The sequence below is a fragment of the Aethalodelphis obliquidens genome, unplaced genomic scaffold, assembly GCF_003676395.1.
Source record: "Aethalodelphis obliquidens isolate GAN/ISIS:26980383/991018 unplaced genomic scaffold, ASM367639v1 scaffold70, whole genome shotgun sequence".
In the NCBI taxonomy this organism is placed as follows: Eukaryota; Metazoa; Chordata; class Mammalia; order Artiodactyla; family Delphinidae; genus Aethalodelphis; species Aethalodelphis obliquidens.
This window is the reverse complement of record NW_020838014.1, coordinates 8423772-8444768: the sequence shown is the minus strand read 5'-3', so window position 1 is coordinate 8444768 and position 20997 is coordinate 8423772. Positions and strand designations below refer to the sequence as shown.

At 38.8% G+C, this 20997-nt stretch overlaps 1 protein-coding gene and 1 long non-coding RNA gene across 2 annotated transcripts in view; one reads left to right on the top strand and one right to left on the bottom strand.

Annotated features, from left to right (window-relative positions):
• LOC113611793 (uncharacterized) overlaps positions 1-20997 on the top strand; it is a 64184-nt gene that overhangs the window by 4689 nt on the left and 38498 nt on the right. Inside the window, exons 2-3 of the long non-coding RNA XR_003429598.1 lie at positions 304-420; positions 15602-15663. This is a non-coding gene — a long non-coding RNA (uncharacterized LOC113611793). The remainder of the gene's footprint in view (positions 1-303; positions 421-15601; positions 15664-20997) is intronic.
• Positions 1581-20481, bottom strand: LOC113611786 (dimethylaniline monooxygenase [N-oxide-forming] 5-like). The gene is given in 10 exon segments (XM_027091146.1): positions 1581-1754; positions 2905-2977; positions 8887-8904; positions 8907-8987; positions 8990-9069; positions 9386-9565; positions 12704-12903; positions 16842-16984; positions 18025-18187; positions 20117-20481. Coding segments are annotated over 10 exon segments (1191 nt in total). The 5' UTR covers positions 20330-20481; the 3' UTR covers positions 1581-1714.

Below are 20997 nucleotides of genomic sequence, written 5' to 3'. Positions count from 1 at the left end.
TAAGGATTAACGATGGTATGCTGCCCACAAGCACATAGACCCCACACCAGTTGGAACCTGAAGGTTGATGATGCTGACTCCTACTTATCTCACCACCAACCCATCAGAAGAATGTCCCCAAGCTGATCACGCCCTCTTTGAACAATTACTATAAAACTTCTCACCATCCTCTCCGGAGGTGGGGTTGGGGTGGGTGGGGCACAGTTTTTGAGGCGCTAGCCTGCTGTGTTCTCTCTGCCTGGCAAAGAAATAAAGCTACTGTTTCTCTTTCCTCCGAAATTCTCTCTCCATATTTCTATTCAGCACCGGGGTACAGAAGCTGAGATTTCACACATTCTCCTTGGAAGGAAGTCACTCTATGCAGCCTACACTTAAGGAATGGAGAGTTATGCTCCAACTCCTGAAGGGCAGAGTATTTATGTAAGTTGTTTGAAATTCTTCTGTATGGGAGTTTTCTCTATTCTACCCCTCTTATTATTCTGTCACTTATTTATATCAGTATGGACTCATGGGTATTTTTTATACTTTATATTATAGTCCAATACTAGGTTATTTATATTGTTGTTCAAATTGTTCCAGCTTTGGCCTTTGTAACCACTTTCAGTTGGTTCCTGTGTCCCTGTGACATACCCTCATCAGTTTGCTTTTTGAGCACTTCCTTACTTTCTGGCACTACAAGAAAGCATTTTTTTTTTTCTTCTATAATATAATTGGGAAAATGATATAACCTCTCAATATAATTACAGAAGCAGGATGTTGTAAATTGATGAATATTAATACACATTCATCCGTAACTAGGGCTTTGTATCTTGAGTTGTTTAGAGTTCACTTTCCTATTCACATCCTACTATTACCTTGGTTTAGAATTTAACCAATGATTTTTTTTTTGGTAACCTTTCATATTATAAGTAAAATGAGAGCATCAGTGAACTTAGAATTACATGCCTTTATTTAAAGAGGAAACTGGGGTACTTATTAGTGATAACTAGGAATTATATTATCAAAAGACTGTCAATTCAAAAAATTTCCATGCTGAAAGAGGCAAATTTATATGTTAAAAGAAGGAAATGAAAAAGAAGTGGCTTTCAATTTACTTTTGAACCAGAATAGTCTGCAGATTAAAAGATACTAGGTCCATTTTAATAGAGGATAAATCCCCAGTATCACAAGGATTATGGAAGAAAAAAGACCTTCTAATACTCAAAAAGCATTTCCACAGGTGTAATTAGGCAAAATAGCAGGGAATTGTACAAATAGTTACATGATTAAGAGGAAGTTGTCATTCTCACATTTCTGGTTCTCGTATTTATTGTACCTTGCGAAAGATAAAAATTTCTACTGTTGTTCTTTCAGATGTTCAAATTTATTCTTTGGTTAAGCAATAGGCAGCAATCCCAAACTGTATTACACCGTAGCTTATTTATGAACACACTTGGCCGGTACATCCAGTAGCTTTCTTCATGAAATTCAATGTGCCCAACAACTAACACTTAGTTTACTTCTTGGAAAGACAAGAACAGAGCAGAAGTTCTATGAGTGAGAAAACAGAATCAACAGCAGCACTTGGACGTCAACTGGAGTCCCTGGTTTTCATTTTATTTGCTTTGTTTTTCATAACTACAATGTCTGACATAAGAAGAACTGTTATAAGCAGAATACCCCCTATATTTAGTTATCATCAATCCTAATTTATTACGTAACTGACATCTTCGAATTAGTCTCCCTGAATGTTATGTGGTTCACTGTCCACATACCTGAAGCAGAGAAGAGGGAAACCCTGGCCTATTAAGAATTCAGTCAATCAATCAATGCTTTCTGAGTATCTGCTTTGGGCTCAATATTGGGCTAGGAGCTGCAGAAAATAGAGAAGAAAGACACTGTCTCTATCCTTAAGGGCCTTATAATCCACTGGACTAGATAAGATAGATGCATATGAAACAGAGAAAAATGTAAGACTTTTGGTAAATCATGTGGTTTTGACTGCTAAATAAAAATGTAGAAGAGGGTAGTTAAAATCGAGCTATGATAAGTCCTTGAAGGATGTGGAAGAAATAGATAAGCTGAGAACAAAGAGGAAAGGATTACAAGTCAATATATATAATGTAGATTATATATTGTAGAAGTTTGGCAGTGAAAGGAAGGAGGAAAATAGGAGAGCACCCAGAAAGGGTATCAGGGTTAAATAAAAAAGTTCTTTCTCCTCCTTGCAGAAGGGAGAGTTATGCTGGTATAATCAATTGAAGAAAACCACGTCTTTGGGCATGGGATGATTGTGCCTCTGACTTTTCCACAAAAATTTAGGAAGTTCGTCAATATCAACATTGTTCAATAAAGATCACCAAGTGAATAAGCACAAGTTCTGAAATTCAGATTGCTGAATGTGTCCACCCAAGCACTAAAATACTGGCTGATGGTACCACCTTCCCAGATTCTATAGATTACTCATACCAAGAGCCAATGTGACCTGGGTATGCTGTCACATGACAGCCAGCAAAGTGGCCTCTGCAGATTTGTAAATCTACCTACAGATTTGTAATTTAACCATATCTACCTCTCATTAATTCATCACTGCCTTTCCTTTCTCTGGCAGCTCTAATAGCCCTTCAAGTAATCCTTGCCAAAATAATATGCCTGGTTTTCTCTCCATGTGCTTTTTCCTACTTGACTTTTCTTTTAGGCCCTAAACATAGAATTTTCTTAAGCTTTTCTCTCCTTTCCCATCCATATTCAAACCACTTGGTGGTATTTCTCTATTCTATTGTCACAAACTATTATTTCCTTTTCCTTCAACATATACTCTAAATCCTTAAACAGACACGAGGACAATAAATACAGTACAACATTGCTCTTATTAAGAAAGAAGTGGGAAAAAATAACCACCTATCTTCCTAGGAGAATTCTTACCTTTTGGCCATATCCTCTCGAGCCTTAGCTATTTCTTTTATCATTTCATTTTGTGAGGGCAATGTCTTTATCCCTAAAGAGAAAAATCAAAATTTTAAGTGTAAAATTAAAATTACCTCATTATGAACACTAACCCTATTAACAATTACCATGCTATGGAAAATTCAAAGGAATACAGGCTAGTTGTCTGTACCAAGGAGGTTACACCTTCACTTGATCACCTTACCCTACCACCACCAGAATATAATCATTAACCTCAGTAGCTTACTCTTTTCTACTTTGTCTTTGTAAGGTATTTCTCCTAATCTGCTTTCCAACCAAAAGCTGCCTCCTCCCTAACATAGTCTTTCAATTGGGAAATGAAATCTGGACATGAGGAAATGATAAATGGCCTTAAAAGTGTACAGAAAATGAGGTACAAAGTAAAAGGAGGGGGGAGGATTGGAAACACACCTGTACTTGTACTCTTATTAAGAAAGAGGATTTATACCACAGGGAGAAGGAAGTAAAAGTAAACTCTCAGTCCTGTTGTATGCCTACAGTTCCATGGAAGATAAGCCTTACCTTCTAAATTTTTTATTTACTGAGAGTGAGGCGTAAGGTCAAGGGCAACTCATAATACCCAATCTTAACAGATAAATTTAAGCACCAATGAACAGTTCCAGTAGCAGGAATTTAACACCAAGGACATGGCTAGACAAAGGTAGAATAGTATTTAAGTTGACATAGACAACTCTCAATTTAAATGATTAGCTTTATGCCCGGATTTACAGGCACTATGCCATGTAGAAAACTTTAGCCACACCCAACTCTAAAGTGTTACTCCACGAAATTCTGGAACGTGTAATTTTAGAATGGGAATATATCTTACCTAATACAATCCTCTGTACAAGTACTCTCAAGTGGTTATCTCATTCCTCCTTAAATATCTCTGGTGATGGGGATCTCATCACCTGAGGAGATGATTTAATTGTTTGGCTGCTCTACTTGCTGGAACATTATTCTTTTCATTGACCCCAGAACCTGGCTCCATGCAACTGGCACCAGTGGACTTAGCTCTGCCTTCTGGGGCCAAGGAGTCTAGTATTAACAAATGACAGCGTTTGCACCATTTGAGAACAACTGTCATAACTTCTTTAAGTCTTCTCATTATTAGCCTTAAAGCCTTAATAGTACTAGTCCCCCATATAACAGGTTTCACATTCTCTGCCACGTGGTTACACTTCTCTGGGCACACTCTAGTAACTATCCTGGTGTGTCCCTCTTAAAACATGAGACTCAGAAATTCAACACTCAAGAAATAGCCTTCTGTGCTTTGCCATATGTTCTTTTCATTTTAGCCTTGGGAATTACTATGTATGTTCATAAGTCAGTGAGAAATCACTGAAATGCTTCATTCGAGGTTAATCACAGGTCTTAAGAGGCTCATGAAACGCATTTTGAGAGTTGATTTGCAAATTATTTCTCATAGTACAACCATAACTTTTACTTCTCTTAACTAAAAACATTATGGAGGAAGAGGTCCATTTCCTGCCTGTGAGAGGCAGCCAATTCATCAAAAAAACCCCAACCAAACAAACAAAAAATCACTATAAATTAGATAGGTAGATAGATAGGAATGTATAAAAATGTGTACGTTATCCAGTGGTGCAATTCTTTATTAATTCATTGGTACTGTTTGTTGAACTGTTTCCTCGTTCAGAGAACATGTCTTTTTTTTTTTTAGAAGATACTTTCATTTATTTATTTTTAATAGATCTTTATTGGAGTATAATTGCTTCACAATACTGTGTTAGTTTCTGTTGTACACAAAAGTAATCAGCCATATGCATAAGTATGTCCCCATATCCCCTCCGTCTTGAGCCTCCCTCCCATCCTCCCTATCCCATCCCTCTAGGTGGTCACAAAGCGCAGAGCTGGTCTCCCTGTGATATGCTGCTGCTTCCCACTAGCTATCTGTTTAACATTCGGTAGTGTATATATGTCAATGTTACTCTCACTTCGCCCCAGCTTCCCCCTCCCACCGGATGTACTCAAGTCCATTCTCCATGTCTACATCTTGATTCCTGCCCTGAAACTAGGAGTATCCTCCTTCCTATCTTGCTCCTTCTCTTTTTTTTTTTTTTTTTTTGCGGTACGGGGAGCTCTCACTGCTGTGGCCTCTCCCGTTGCGGAGCACAGGCTTCGGACGCAGGCTCTGCGGCCCTGGCTCACGGGCCTAGCCGCTCCGCGGCATGTGGGATCTTCCTGGACCGGGGCACGAACCTGCGTCCCCTGCATCGGCAGGCGGACTCTCAACCACTGCGCCACCAGGGAAGCCCAGCTCCTTCTCTTATATTACCAGTTTAAATCAATGGCCATAGCACCTGAGCAGATTCTTTTCTCGCTTTCATCTCCAACCTACATTCCATCCAAATCCTTTCAAATTCACCAGTGAAATTTCATGCAAATTTGTCTCCCCATATTCATTTACCTTAGTTTAAAGCCCTCATCATGTCTTACTTGGACTTTTATCACAGGCTCGAAACTGACCTATTTCCCATTTCACTCCCCTGTAACACATCTTCTGAATTACAGATCTGATTTGACTCCCCCTCTCCCACTTGAAAACCTTCAAATGTTCTCTATTGCCTACACTGAATGTAAACTTCTTGCATGGCACCTAAGGATTTTTCTTGGCTTTGCCTCTATAAATATCTCCAGCTTCATTTTCTTTAATTCCTGTAATACTTTGTTTTCCAGAATTCTGAACTCCTTGTAGTTTTTAGGACTTGGTTTATTCAGTCATTTTTCTCTAACTTTGCATAAATATCACAAATTGTTCTCTTCTCTGTTATGGTCAAAATGTCCTTGTCTTTTTAGTAAACTCTAACTTTCCTTTACAGTGTATTTGCACTTGTAGGGAGAATTGGGTACTTAATCCTTCCTGCTCCCATAGCCAGCTCCTCTACATTGTTATTGGACCCTTGTTTAGGATATAGTAAATACCTGCTGGATGAATGAACACATTAAATGTCTGTTTACTTGTCTGTCTTCCTTGCTTGACCCTGAGTTCCGTAAAGATAGGAATTTTCTGTTTGGTCATATTTGTATCTCCAGCACCTAGCAGAGGGTCTGGCTTATACTAAGAGGTCAGTAAATGTTAACTGAAGAATGTTGTTGAAGAACAGTGTGGAACTGAAGTTCAGAGATTTCCTAAGGGTTGCAAGACAAGGTTCAAACGGAGTGAGCCTGAATTATAACTCTGTGGAACTAAGTCTTTCAGTCGGCTCTCAGGCCTAAGTCAGATTTTATTTATGTAATCCTGACTAGTCTCTGCACGTTTAATGTAAAGATAATGTTACAAGAGAAGGAGGTGTGGCTGCCATTCTGCTCTTTCAGTCCAGTCCAGCCTTTACCATGACTGGAAATTGAGAAGGTAGTCTATAAGATGAGATCCTCAGATAAGAACTTTCTACTGTAGAGTTTAGAAAACCTTCAAAACTAAACTTGTAGTCACTGAATAGAGATGTATTAGCTACCTCCCATGTGCTAGGCACTGGTCTAGTCTTGGAAGACAAAGGCAAATAAACATGATTCTTTTATTTAAAGAGCTTTCAATATACTACAAAGAGAGGGAGGAAATAAACAGGCTTTTCCCACACAAATAACGAGTAAAGAGAAGGCATACCAGGCAGAGAGAACACCAGAAGCAAAGGCACAGGGTATAAGAGTACCTGCTGTGTTTGCTGCATAGTGGGTAAGTCATTCAGTGCATCTAGAAGATTGTAGGATGGATGGTAAAGACCTGCAAAAGATGGGCCTGAAAAGCAGCCTGTATCCAATTTTTGGAGGAACGTGAATGCCATGCTATGACATAATGCTTCCTTGTGATCCAGAGAATTGGTATCATTTCATACGGTTTGCAAGGTTTGCAAGGGAAGAAAGTTACTAAATGAAAGTGGAACACTTGCAAGGGCTCTTGAGAGGGCTACAAATGCGACAAAAGAAAACTAGATTTCTGTCAAGGCAAGCAAGTGGGTTCAGTGTTCTATAAAAGGGTGGAATATTTTCTTGACAAGATAATAGTAATTCTAGAGAACACAGGAAGAAGGGAAATGGGGCTTGGTAGGGAAAGGACAGGCCAGGGAAGAGGACAGGCTGAGTTGGGCAGGTGTAAAAGAATGGGAGAAACTAGCTGATTCTAAGTAAGGTCTTAAAATTGGCACAGTGAAGGTAGAATTCAGAGATGATAAAGGCAAGGATTTGGTAGGCAGTCAGTAGGGCTATGGGTAGAACAAAAAACTCAGGGTTCCTATTGGAAGTTTGATAAAGTTATAGGGATTCTCTGATGATTCCTTCCTTCCAAGTGTTAGAAGAAAGCTGGAGGAATTAGCAGTAAGCTTTGCTAGCAGAGGAAACTGGGCTTTTTGTGTATTTCCCCTAAGATTCCCTAATCCTGTGGCCATGATGCAGAATCTTCCAAATACTCATTTTTCTTAATCCTCTCAATGGTTCATTTGGTCCTGGAAAAGAGTCTCAGTTGTTCTAAGTGTACTAAGATGCTGTGGCCTATTTTAATGCAACTTTTTCCTCTTATTTAATTGACCCAATTAAAAGATCCAATTTATATGACTGGAATTAAGCCAACTTAATGGTTTACTTGCATTGGATTGCTGGTCCAGTGCTCAAGGAGTACATGATCTACTGGATAGAATTAAAAGGAATTAAGAAATGAAAGAACTTTGAGGAAATTTGGTAAAGTTTTTTACCTATCAGCTCTAACACCATTGCATATTTTTTCTCTGCTACCATGATGATCTTTACTAGGGAAGAAGATGCTGTAATTTCAACAAGCACTTTGAATCGTTTTAATTAAACATTAGTAATGGTAGCAAATTTTATTATAACAATCATAGAATCAAAGAACTTCTTTATTAGAAGGGACCTTAAAAGTCATCTGATTTCTCCCTATTCTGAGGCTTGAATCTACTTCCTATTGGCCTGGCAAAAGTTTATTTTTAATGTTAAGCTGATATTGTGCAAACCCTCAAAGTGTCACTCCTTGTTTCTAGTTCAACCCTTTGAAGAGATACTAAGGAAATAAAACCTTCTGCTTTGGGGCATCTCTTCAGATACCTGAAGGGAACTTCCCTATCTTCCCTAAATCTTATCCTCTCCAGCCACACCTCTCCAGCTCCTTTAGTTGTACTTCAAATGGCACATTTTCAAATCCCTTTACCATTCTTGTCTCTCTCCTTTTAATGTACGCCAGTTTCACTTTTAAAATATCTTTGGGTGTGGTCTGACCAGTTCAAGGAAGAACAGTTGTAAATTCCAGGACATTATGTTTTTTTAATAATGCCAGATATAGTTAAGTATTTTGGAAGCCACATCATTCTTTTGATTCATATTGAGCCTACTATCTCAAACCCCCAAATTTTTTCTCACATTCTCCTAACCAAAACTTTCTGAGAGAGGGAATATAAAGAGGAAAGTGAGAATTCAAATGGCTGAATTTTCTACATTCTGGACTAGTCTTTAACCAGGTCTTAATTTTTGGCTTAAATCAAATCACAGCACTTCTATATTTGACTTTCTCTAACTATAATGAAAGAAGATTAAATTCTTTTGCTTCACAAATATATATTAGTTGTCTCAAAACTAGATGCGTGGATTTTAAACTGGAGTGCACATTGGAATCACCTGGGGAACATTTTCTCAAGTGTGGGGCTCTTATGTCTGCCCCACCCAAGACTTACTAAATAAACAGCATAAGGCAAAGCACACCCATTTTGGGAAAACATCCTAGTAGATTCTGCTGTATGTCCGTGGTTATAAATTACTACTTTATATTCCCTCAAAAATTAATTTTTGAGCACTAATTTTGTGCCAGGGACTGTTACAATTATACATGCTGTCTCAGCTATTTATAAGCAAGAACATAAACATAATTAAACAAACCACTAAGAAATTAGGTAGTCATCTTGCATGGTCACTTACCTTTAAATACTTGAGTGACCAGTGTCCATGGAGCTCTGAAACGGGCATAATGGCACCCAAGGGCTGGATCAAGCCTATGATTGCAAGAGTTGGCTTTTCAGGTTAGGAGGGAAGACCTTTTTATACAGGGATATCTTGTTTTTGACTACTTTGACAGAATCTTCAGGAAAAGGAAAGGCAGGACTTCCCTGGTGGCGCAGCAGTTGAGAATCGGCCTGCCAGTGCAGGGGACACGGGTTCAATCCCTGGTCTGGGAAGATCCCACAGGCCACAGAGACACTAACCCCATGTACCACAACTACTGAGCCTGCGGTCTAGAGCCCAAGAGCCACAGGTACTGAAACCCACGCGCCTAGAGCCCATGCTCCACAGCAAGAGGAGCCACCGCAATGAGAAGCCCGCATACAGCTACGAAGAGTAGCCCCCACTCCTCGCAACTAGAGAAGGCCCTTGCGCAGCAACGGAAACCCAATGCAGCCAAAACAAAAAACAAACAAACGGAAAGGCAAAGCTATAGCCTGTACCAAAGATAACAGCCTCGATGTCATCCTCCCTGAAGCCATCCTCAAATATGGCCACTGTCTCTGTGAATTCCTTCACGTTTGATTTCACCTTCACCAAGCCAGAAATTATACAGTTTGGCAGATCATCATTTATGGTTGGTTGCTGACTCAGAGCTCTGTGAAAGATGATAAAGAAGGAAAAACGAGAGAGATCATGAGAGAGAGAGATCATTACCATGTAAGTAAAATTCTACTTTGATTGAGGTGGTTAATCAATATGCCAATAATAATCTCCCTTTATTCATGAAATTTGGGAAAGGTCTAATGTATACCAGCTTGATAAAGGTAAGGATCTCAGAGTAAAAGTTTGACCCTGGATGGCATTGAAAGAGAAGCTGTTGGAGAAGTGAGGGAAGGATTGTTTTATTTGAAGAGTACATGCATGGTTTCTCAAGGCCTAATAAAGCTCTCAGTGATATGATAAGTCCACAGTCTAGTAGCTTCTATCCATATATCAAGAAATCTACAGAACTGGACTATCAGCATTCTGTTGAGTCTCTTTTCCGCTTCAAAGGCCCAAGAGCCAGGCTTGGACCATCATTTTCCAAAAGATATAATAAATTGCATGTGTATAGTGACTTACAGTTATAAATTGACTTTACGTACATTAACATATTTGAGTCTCATGCAAACCCAATGAAGGAAACAGGACAGTTGTCATTATCCAGGTTTTATAGATGAGGAAACTGAGGCCTGAAGAAGTTAAGTGGCTTGCCCAAGGTCACACAGCCTAGGATTTTAGGATTTATTTCAAAATGTTTTTTTATGAACTCTCTTGAGCTCCTCTGGGCATGGTAAGTAGTATTTCCTACAAATAGCATAGGATAAGGTGAAGAATCTTGGACCTTTCTAAAAGCGGTGTGAATCCTTGGATCCTGTGTTAACAGCTCTGAGAATCCTCAGCCCATCATGTTCAGACAGAGCTGGCCTCTTCTTAGGAACAAGATATGTTTAAACAGTATTACTGGTTTGCTGTATTATTCCATATAACCTCAATATATTTTGTGATCACCAAAGGTATGGATGCTACAGTTTGCATAATTGGGTGAAATAAATGCCTGAAAGCTTGTTGGCAGACACAGTCTCAAAATATCACCCCACTGATTAATTTCAAAGGAAAATATATCTTTACAGTAAAGAAACCTAGTAGATACCACCTAATCCAAGTGATCGAATTTTACATAATTAATATGCAATGAGCTGCTATCACACAGCTCCTGATGTGATCCACCAAGAAGGCACAACATAACCTATGAGAATTCACACCAAAACTGTTTAACCTAAATATAATAGAAGAAGAACAGCTATGAAAGTCCAAATTTAGAGACTTTTGCAAAATAAATGGCTTCAATTCTCAAATAAACGAAAATCCATGTCAAAAAAATAGAGAATTATTTCATATTGAGAGATTAAAGAGGTATGACAACTAGATGCAATGGTGTAATACCTGACAGAATCCTGGATTTAAAATTTAAAAAGCCACAGGGAATTCCGTGGCAGTCCAGTGGTTAGGACTCCACACTTTAAGCCACACGGCATGGCCGAAAATAAAGAAAAGCTACAAATATTATTGAAACAATTTGGGAAATTTGAATATGCAGTATATTAGATAATGGTATTTTTATCAATGTTAAATTTACTAAGTGTGATAATTATATTATGTTTATGTAAACAATGCCCTTTTTCTTAGGCAATATATGCTAAAGAATGTAGGGTAAAGTGTCTTATTGGCTGCAACTTACTCTCGACTGGTTCAGAAAACAAAATGTATGAATACATGTATATATATATGGATGCTATATATGTATGGATCTATCTATCTCCAGAGAGAGGGAGAGAGAGAAAGCAAATATAGTAAACTGAATAATAGGTGAATCTAAGTGAAGGGTATGTGGGTGCTTATTGCACTCACTATTTTATAGGAAGTAAATCTAAACATTGGGCATCCACGGTGGTGCAGGGACACGGGCATGTGGGTTCGAGCCCGGGAAGATCCCACATGCCGCAGAGCAACAAAGCCCGTGTGCCACAGCTACTGAGCCTGTGCTCTGGAGCCCTCCAGCCACAACTACTGAGCCCACGTGCTGCAACTACCAAAGCCTGCGTGCCTACACCTGTGCTCCGCAAGAAGCAGCCACTGCAACGAGAAGCCCGCGCACCGAAACGAAACGTAGCCCCCTCTTGCTGCAGCTAGAGAAAGCTCATGCGCAGCAACGAAGACCCAACACAGCCAAAAATAAATACATAATTTAATAAGAATAAAATAAAATAAAATTTGAAAGAGAAAACAGCATTTAAAATCAGCCTCTGGAAATGCTATCACAGTCTACCTTGTAGGCTCTGTGAAGACTCCTATCCTTGAAACTCTCATAGGACTCCATGCATTTCTTTATCATATTCTATCCTCTGTCTTCTTTTTTTAAAATTTTATTTTAATTTTATTTATTATTTTTTTTGCGGTACGCGGGCCTCTCACTGTTTTGGCCTCTCCCGTTGTGGTGCACAGGCTCCGGACATGCAGGCCCAGTGGCCATGGCTCACAGGCCTAGCCCCTCCGCGGCATGTGGAATCTTCCCAGACTGGGACACAAACCCGTGCCCCCTGCATCGGCAGGCCTACTCGCAACCACTGCGCCACCAGGGAAGCCCTGTCTGTCTTCTTGTTAGAGTATTAAAGGAAATATCCATTTCTCCAGTCTGTCATTTATTACTTGTGTGATCTTGGGCAAATTAGGTTCTCTAAGTGTCAATTTTTATATTTGCAAAATGGAGATCAAAATAGTACCAACCTATAGGGCTGTTGTGAGGATTAAATGAGATAACACGTGTAACATTTAGCACCGTGCTTGTCTTATATTAAGTCCTCAAAAAGGTAGGGTGTTATTATTACTATTAGTATTACTATTAGGTCTTTAGTCTCAGTATTCTCACGCCAGTATAATGCTTGGCTCATGACAGATGCTCAGTTGTTTGTTGGATGAATGAATGAACCATTTTGTTGTTGCTATTGGGCATTATGTAAAAGGAGCTGGTACCTCAGGGAACGATAAAATGGTTAATGCCAAGGAGAATTATAGCCTGAAAATTATAGACCAGTAGATCTTGGACTTCTGTGGGGGAAAGGTAGAAATCTAATCTCAGATTCTGTGGACTTGCTTAATGTAAACATAGAGGTAATCCTACTATTAGCCTATGGGAACAGTCATTATTCTTTGCCTTGGCTGTTACTGCCCACCTCCCAGCCTGGGAACATACCTGTGTTTAGGCTTCAGGCCAAACATTTCTTGATCAAACCTTTGGTTCATCTTTTCTTCCAAAAATATATTTGCTAATGATTGACCACAAATCTTCTTCATAAAATATTGAAATTGAGAAGTCAACAACACATCAAAAGGATATCCATAATCTCCGACACGATTGAAGATCCAAGCCCCTCTTCTGGTGCTGAGGAAAACCTGAGGCATGGGGAAAGAATGTTTGTTTTTGCCATTCTGTGACTCATTTCTCTGAAGGAATGGGAACCCAGTTTCTTCAAGATGAAGTTCAGACTCATTAGTCTGGCTTTTCATTCCCTGGCAATATATATATTTTAAAATTTCCTGCCATTTTCTTGTCAAACACTAAGCTTACAATTAAATTGGGGTAGTCACTGACCAAGACTATGTCTTGCTCTGAACTACCAGTGCATTTCTGTTTAATGTCATTATGCCTCCCTGAAAAGCTTAATTCTCCAAAGCCTATTCATTTTTCAGATCCAGATCAAGTCTGCCTCCTCCATGAAGATACCACTGACTGTTCTGGCTGATAATTTTCTCTCCACCTTCTGAACTTCTCTAGCACTTGTCACCTGTCCAACTCATTTAAAATCATGGAACAGTAAAGCTGAAAGCAACTGGACATCACTAATCCAAAACCTTCAGTCTTTATTTTGCCTTTGACATTGTTTGCAGTATTAGAAAAAAGTATCATTTATGTTGATATTTAATATTATATATTCTTATCTTTTATCTTTCCAAATGTGTTTTCTCCAAGGTGGGAGGTAGAGCATATACATCCTTTAGTCCCCTACCTATCATCAGCATCACTTCCTTTTATTGAGAATTGTAACCTGTCAATCGCTGTACTAGGTCCTTTATCTATTTTTTTATTTAATCAATACAACAACCTCTTGAGGTAGGTATTGTTATGTCCTTTATAAGGGTGAGAAGAATGGAGAGGATGAATAACTTGCCTGAGGTCATATAGCACTAAGTGGTAGAGCTGAATTTCCTACCTAAGTCTGACTGACTCCAAAGCCTGTGCTTAAGTAATGTTTCATCGATTATTTAAGGGAAAAACTGAAGATTGCAAATAGCACAAAGGGAGCTGGTCCGTCTTTCTGTTATCTGCTGGCTAAAGTCCACATTCAGAGCTGATAAAAAGTTTGGTATTCAACTACCTGGCAAAAGCATCACTTTATATTATAAAACTCTCTGGAGATAGTTTCCTGGGTTGTAAGCTATATAAGTACATTGTTTTATGGTGTTTTGTCTTAACACTTCGTGTTAAAATGTGACCTGTCTATAGAGGGCTAATCATGTACTTCATACATATATTCTCACCGACGGTGACCTTAAACTCTACCATAATTAAGCACTTTTACGTGTCATCGTTGAAAGAGCCTGCGTGGTCTTAGGAATCAATGGCTTTTTGTGCACTCTATATAACTTTTAACATATAAGTTATGAGTAATGTAAATGCTCAGAGCTTTAATTAAAAAGTTCTCTGTGTATAAAATAGTGACAAAAATACATACGTCACAAAGCTTTTTCAGACACAACCACCTTACCTACACCGGCTCTTGCTGCCTTGTTCTTTGGCAATTTACAATTCCTCAGTGCTTGTAAGCCCTAGCTCCTCTACAGCTGACCATTTAACAAGCCAATGGTATTAAAGAAAGCTCATGCCTTCGGTCCCCACCACATACCTGGTACATTCTTTTATCATAGCACCCATACCCTTTATTGTTTATATACCTATTTCCTAATAAATGCTTGTTGAATTAATTTGTGGAGTAATATATGAAATCAGTTTTGTGGTGATCAATGGGGATAGACTGAGAGGAAGTGTTACTGAATGGAGTTTGTGGGTAAAGTTCAATTAACAAAGTTGTGGCATTAAACTTCTATTTTTAAAAATAATTTAAAAACAATTTGTGGAGAATCACAGCTTAATTAAAGTTACTGAAGAACAACCAGGCATTTATGTATTGCCAATAAAGTTGTGATTCAATAAATATATGAATAACAAAGTATATCAATAATGTCTTTTTTTTTAATAATGTCTTTTTCTAGGAATTTATAATGAAGATACTTCCTTCCCAGTTCAAAATCTATCATACAAAAAATAATACAAACCAAAAAACGCAAGGATATAGAAACTGCTTTAGAGTGAATGTTATTCGAAACTGCTTTAGAATGAATGTTATTCTGTTACCTAATTGTATGCAAAGGCTGGAGAGAGCTGCTTGTATGTGCTACAGTGTGGTGGTTGCTTTTCATACTGATATCCATGTTGTCTTTTTTTTTTTTTAGGATTAAAGACCTGATGAGAGTTCACTTTAATGCAATTGACTAGGAAATTTGATTGTTTCAGTCACATAACATTTTAAGATAATAACTGGAATTATGACTAATTACATTATAACCAGACATATCATGGACACCAAAGACATTGAAAAATTTCTAGGAACTTCATACAATTTTGGAAACATATTAATAACATATATACATAAAAATATAAACTAAAGAAGATTAAACATTGCTTCTTTTTTTCTCAAGAAACTGTAAATAAAATTTAATAGGGCATCATGTAGCCAGAAGGAGGCAGTGCCCCATTTAGAGTGATTGTTATGTCAAAGTGATCTCCTACAGGGAACTCATTAGACTGCAGGGTTACAGAATCATCAGTCTTCTTTCTCCTAGACATGGTACTTACTGCCAGTCTTCTTATTTGATAGCTGAATGTTTTAAGTGCCATAAAAGAATCACAGAATTTATCTATGTACCCTTTCTAGCTCCTGGGTAGATTTCTTGTACTAAACTAGTCAGTTTGTTCAAGGTTGCATTCAACCAGGTGTACCACTGTAGCTCACTGGATTGTACATTTCTGCAGGAGGACGTGTCCATTCCGTGATGGGAGACATTGCTGGTGGTGAAGACACACAGCAGCAGCAGGTACGTCTTCTCCTTTTTCTTTTTTTTTTTTAATAGATCTTTATTGGAGTATAATTGCTTCACAATACCGTGTTAGTTTCTGTTGCACGCCAAAGTGAATCAGCCATATGCATACATATGTCCCCATATCTCCTCCCTCTTGAGTCTCCCTCCCATCCTCCCTATCCCACCCCTCTAGGTGGTCACAAAGCACTGAGCTGATCTCCCTGTGCTATGCTGCTGCTTCCCACTAGCTAACTATTTTACTTTCAGTAGTGTATATATGTCGATGCTACTCTCACTTCGCCCCAGCTTCCCCCTCCCATCCTGTGTCATCAATATCCTCTATGTCTACATCTTTATTCCTGCCCTGCAACTAGGTTCATTAGTACCATTTTTTTTTTTTTAGATTCCATATATATGAGTTAGCATATGGTATTTGTTTTTCTCTTTCTGACTTACTTCACTCTGTATGACAGACCCTATGTCCATCCACCTCACTACAAATGACTCAATTTCATTTCTCTTTATGGTGAGTAATATTCCATTGTATATATGTGCCACATCTTCTTTATCCATTCATCTGTCGATAGACACCTAGTTTGCTTCCATGTCCTGGCTATTGTAAATAGTGCTGCAATGAACATTGTGGTACATGACTCTTTTTGAACTATGGTTTTCTCACGGTATATGCCCTGTAGTGGGATTGTTGTCTTTAGGAGGATTAGACTGCTTCTTTTTTCCATTTGGGGAGTAAAGAAGACAATTCCCCCACCATCCTAGGAGTGAAAAGCTTTCAATGACTGAGTACACTTTCCTTCAGATAAGAGCATTATCACTTCTACTGGCCAACAGGTGATCCACACTCTGAATGCTGCATTCTAACAAGCTCTCCCAGCAATCACCTGGTCTTCTTAAAAGCCAGAGGCAGACTCTGAAGAGACAGCTGAGTGAGATTATGAGCACAGTTTGTGGTCATATCCAAATTCCTTAGTGTGAGGCCAAGTGAATCATGGGAATCTAACTTGTAACCTTGGCTCCATCACATCATCAGTCAAAATGTTGCCAACTGAGGCAGTGAAACCAAGCCCTGCATTTGCCATTGGCACTGATGGGCTGTGTGCAGGTATCCGTACACTCTGCTGGGTCCACCTGCAGCTTCCTTGGTGAAGCAAAGTAAATAATTAACTAATTAAAACCTGTTTGGCTGTGTGGCCAATTTCCACAGCCAGATCGCTTCCAGAATTCCCAATGCCAATTATAATGACTCTCTTTCTGGTGAAACTCTCTGGATTATTATAATCTCGACTATGAAAGTATTGTACTTTGAACTTCTCAATTCCTGCAAGAGAAGGGAAAATTATTACTGGGTGATGGTTTATCTGATATCATTTGTTAAATCATTCATTTTTTTTTGCAGTGTGTAGAGTTTATGCATATATTCTCTGTATGTTCTCCTTTTACTCAGGTGCATTCTTACCTTTCTGAATATTTTTGCCTGTTTTCTTTTCCCATCACCTCAGAGTGAAACCTTGTGATTTCCTTATTATAAGTAGTCTGCTGAACTCAGGATCTGTTAGCATTTTAGCCCCGTGGGCTCACAAATCCTAACTGCTTCAGAAAACCTCCATTCTCTTTTGTCTTTTCACCCTCTTTATTTTTTTTAATTGAAGTGTAGTTGACTTATAATATTATATCAGTTTCTGATGTACAACATAGTAACTTGATATTTATATAGATTATGCAATATACAAAGTTATTATGATATTACAGTCTTTTGATTATATTCCTTGTGCTGTATATTACAACCCTGTGACTTTTATTTTATAACTGGTAGCTTCTATCTCTTAATCCCCTTCACCTATTTTGCCCATCCCCCACCCCCTCTTTTCATCTTCTCTAAATACCTACTTCCATTCCAATGAGAGTATATGTTTTTACATACTCTAGAGTAAGCATAGAGTAGTTTTTTCCCCTCAAAATGAAAATCCAGGCCAAAGACTGTAATTAAACTCTTTCTTTAAGCTTTCTTTATTTTCTTCCTTAGAAACTCGATATTTCTGTTTGTTACTTCAATTGCTAAAAAAGCCTTCATTCAACCTAATGCAGATCAACTCTTATTATCCCTAGGAAAACTAAAATCATTGTGAAACTAAATATAGAGCCTTCTAATTTTCCTCTAGTCCCCCAAATTACTGTTATCTCTACCTCCTAAATAGCATTAATACAAGTTACCCCAACATCTTTCAGGAGAATATGCAGAATTAGGATAAGCCTTATTTCATCCCAAGGTAGGAATCACTCAGACCACATTCCTCCCATTCTTTAGGGATCAGGTCACAGGCATAGTCCAAGTGTCTTCCTTCCTTGTAGGCTACTTACCAGGGAAGCTTTCCAAGGATAAGTGAGCATTGGTGTGATGGCCAGTGCAAACCATAACTCCATCGAAGACATTCACCTCCTTTTTCCCTTCAGATACCGTGACCACCTCCCATTGGCCTGAAGTGGAGAAATCAGGCTGCTTCTTCACACTGCACACGGTGGTCTGAAAAGAAAAGGGGTAGCCACAGGGCACTATAACCACAGCCCATATAGTGGACATCTTCCCTGACAGGACTCTCCTTGCAGAGGGTAAACAAAGGGCTGATACCGCCTAACAGGCCTCATGCAGGGGTATTTGATTTTCATACTCCACAAATCAGAACTTTTTTGTTTGGGGCTGTGGTCAGAGTGAGAAAACTTCCATGAGGCAAGCTAAATAAAAGAGAGTTGGCAGACTAACGTTGCACTCTCCTCTGCTTCCAGAGAAGTGCAGACTACCAGTTCTCTGCACCATACCCTAGGGCAATGTGCTACGTGAATAAAGTTTGGGCTTCTCTTGTGCTTCTGAGACACTCCATGCACGAAATGCCTATTCCTCCCCATACCCCCAGACATCCTGAGACCCTCTGATGCCTTCTTACCGCAAGTCCTCTTCTCACTGTCTGGCCTTAAACTTGTGACTGAGCTAGAGGGCTCCCTTTCCTAACAGAGTAGAGAAACATCTCAGTGGCTCATATTTTATGTAAATGAACCTCTCTGACTCCCATAAATGCCCATTTTACAATTAACTATAAAGAAAGAAGGTGTGAGATGGGATAGTCAGTGGCACAATTTTTAGCTTTAAAAAATAATAAATATGGGTTACTCTACCCAGGTTAAGGAAACATTAAGAATGTGTTCCTGTGCTTCTAGGGTTTATGACCATAATGTCTTGGTTGACTAATAGAGATACCCCTCTTGTATACCCGAGCCATCCTATACTATTTATTGTTCTTCTCTATCACGTTCTTACTTTTACACAGGCTGGTGCTTCTGCCTGGATCATCCTTTTATTCTTTCTTCATTTGGAGATACTCACCCTTCAACATTTAGCTTGGTATTATCTCCTCTAAGAAAATTTCCCTGGTGCCTGATGCCTCATGCCCTGATGGGTTAAGTGTCCCTCCTCTGAGCTGCAATGAATAGATTTCAGTGGCCTTTATCACTCTGTAACTCTTTATTTTTAATAATTATTTTTACAATTAAATTTCATTTTTCTGTCTCCTTAACTAGACTGTGAAATCACTAATTTTTTGTTTTTGTGTCTTCAGTGCTTAGTATGGTAACAAACCTGTTCAATAAGCATTTAAAGAAGGAAGAGAAGGACCACTAGGCTGTAAATGACTGACTTTGGAAGTCATCACTGGGTACTGCCATTTTAATTTTGTTGTTAAAGAGAAAGAGTCATGATTTAGTAGAATGATCAGAAGGTAGAAGATTTGGGCTTTTTGCCAGCTGTCAGAGTATTGATTCTTTTATGGTCATGGTTTAGAATGATAGGAATATCACAGAAGACTTTACAGCAGGAAGGAACCAGTGAAGTGATCTAGTACAATAATCTTGTTTTACAAATAAACTGAAGGCACATCGGCATTGAGGAACTTACTTGTCTGAAGTCACAAGTTGATTAGTGGTAGAGCAAAGACTAGAACTCAAGTTTTTGTTTCCCAATTCAGTGTTCCTCCCTCTACACCAGAGTTAACTTATTTGTTCCCTCATAACTTTTCAATACCTACTTCACTGGGTTGTTGTGATCATATAAATAATGCACTGGAAAGTACTTCAGAAAGTATAAAAGGGTTAAGCAGCAAGTTGTGGAAACAGAAGGTTTTGAAGTTCCCATACCTGTCAGTTCCCCTCATTGTTTTATTGTAATCAAATGATATAGAATGAAGGCAATGAAATGAAGGTGGCTTCCTGGATCTGCAGTCAAAATACATAGAAGAGGGACCTTTCCATGAATATTTTGAGACACAGGGAAGACACAGAGTGGAGTTTGGATAGGATAGATACATGAGCATATCAAACCAATCTAAGCACTGGTAAATAAGACCAGTTATTCATTTACTTGACAAACAACTCAAAACACAGAGATACCCATGAAATTCCCTACCTTAAATCGAATGTACTTTAGAAAGTCAAATTCATTGGCATACATCCTGAAATACTCCAGGACCTGGGAGTTGTGCATGAAGTTAGGATAGTGATCTGGGATGGGATAGTCACTGAAGCACATCATTTCCTTAGAAGTGTTGATGATCACTGACTTGTAAATACTGGCCCTCCCTTCTTCAGGTTCTTCCTGCAGTAAATAAAAAGCATTCATAGCAATTTGAGAATTAAGGTCATGGTTTATAAACAGCCAACAAACATTTGAAAAAGTTTTCTGAAAGAAATGCCAATTAAAAAAAAGTCCCCTCCCCACAACCCTTCACATCTCCCAGTATTTGTGCCCTCGTGCAGTCTCTTCCCCTTGAATCTAAGTTGTCTTCATGGCTTGCTTAAAAGACCAACAGCATGCAGTTGGAATGATACTGAATGGCTTCCAAGACTAAGTGATAGGTAGTCTTGCAGCTTCTGTCTGGGTCTCTTAGAAAGCTTGTTCTGGTGGAAGTCATCAGCCACGTAAGAAGTCCAGCTACTCTGAGATCATCATCCTGTGAGGAAGCCTGAGCTAGCCACATGCAAAGCATGTTTGGGATAGAGATGTGCAGCCAGCCCCCAGAAGGTCTAGTTATCCCAGCTGACATTCTAAATATGTGAGCAGAGGGGTCATGGCACATGTCCAGTCCCAGCTGTCACCTGATTGCCTTGATGTAAGACTCCAAGTGAGAACTGCCCATCTGAGTAATAGTCTTTTAAATAGTATATATATTTCAAAGCCTAGGGAAGTTTCAAGGGTTTCATACACTTGCCACATTGTTCTCCAGGAAACACTGTACTAACTTACATCCTGTCCACTATGTGTTCTCATTTTACCTTGTTTTTACTAAT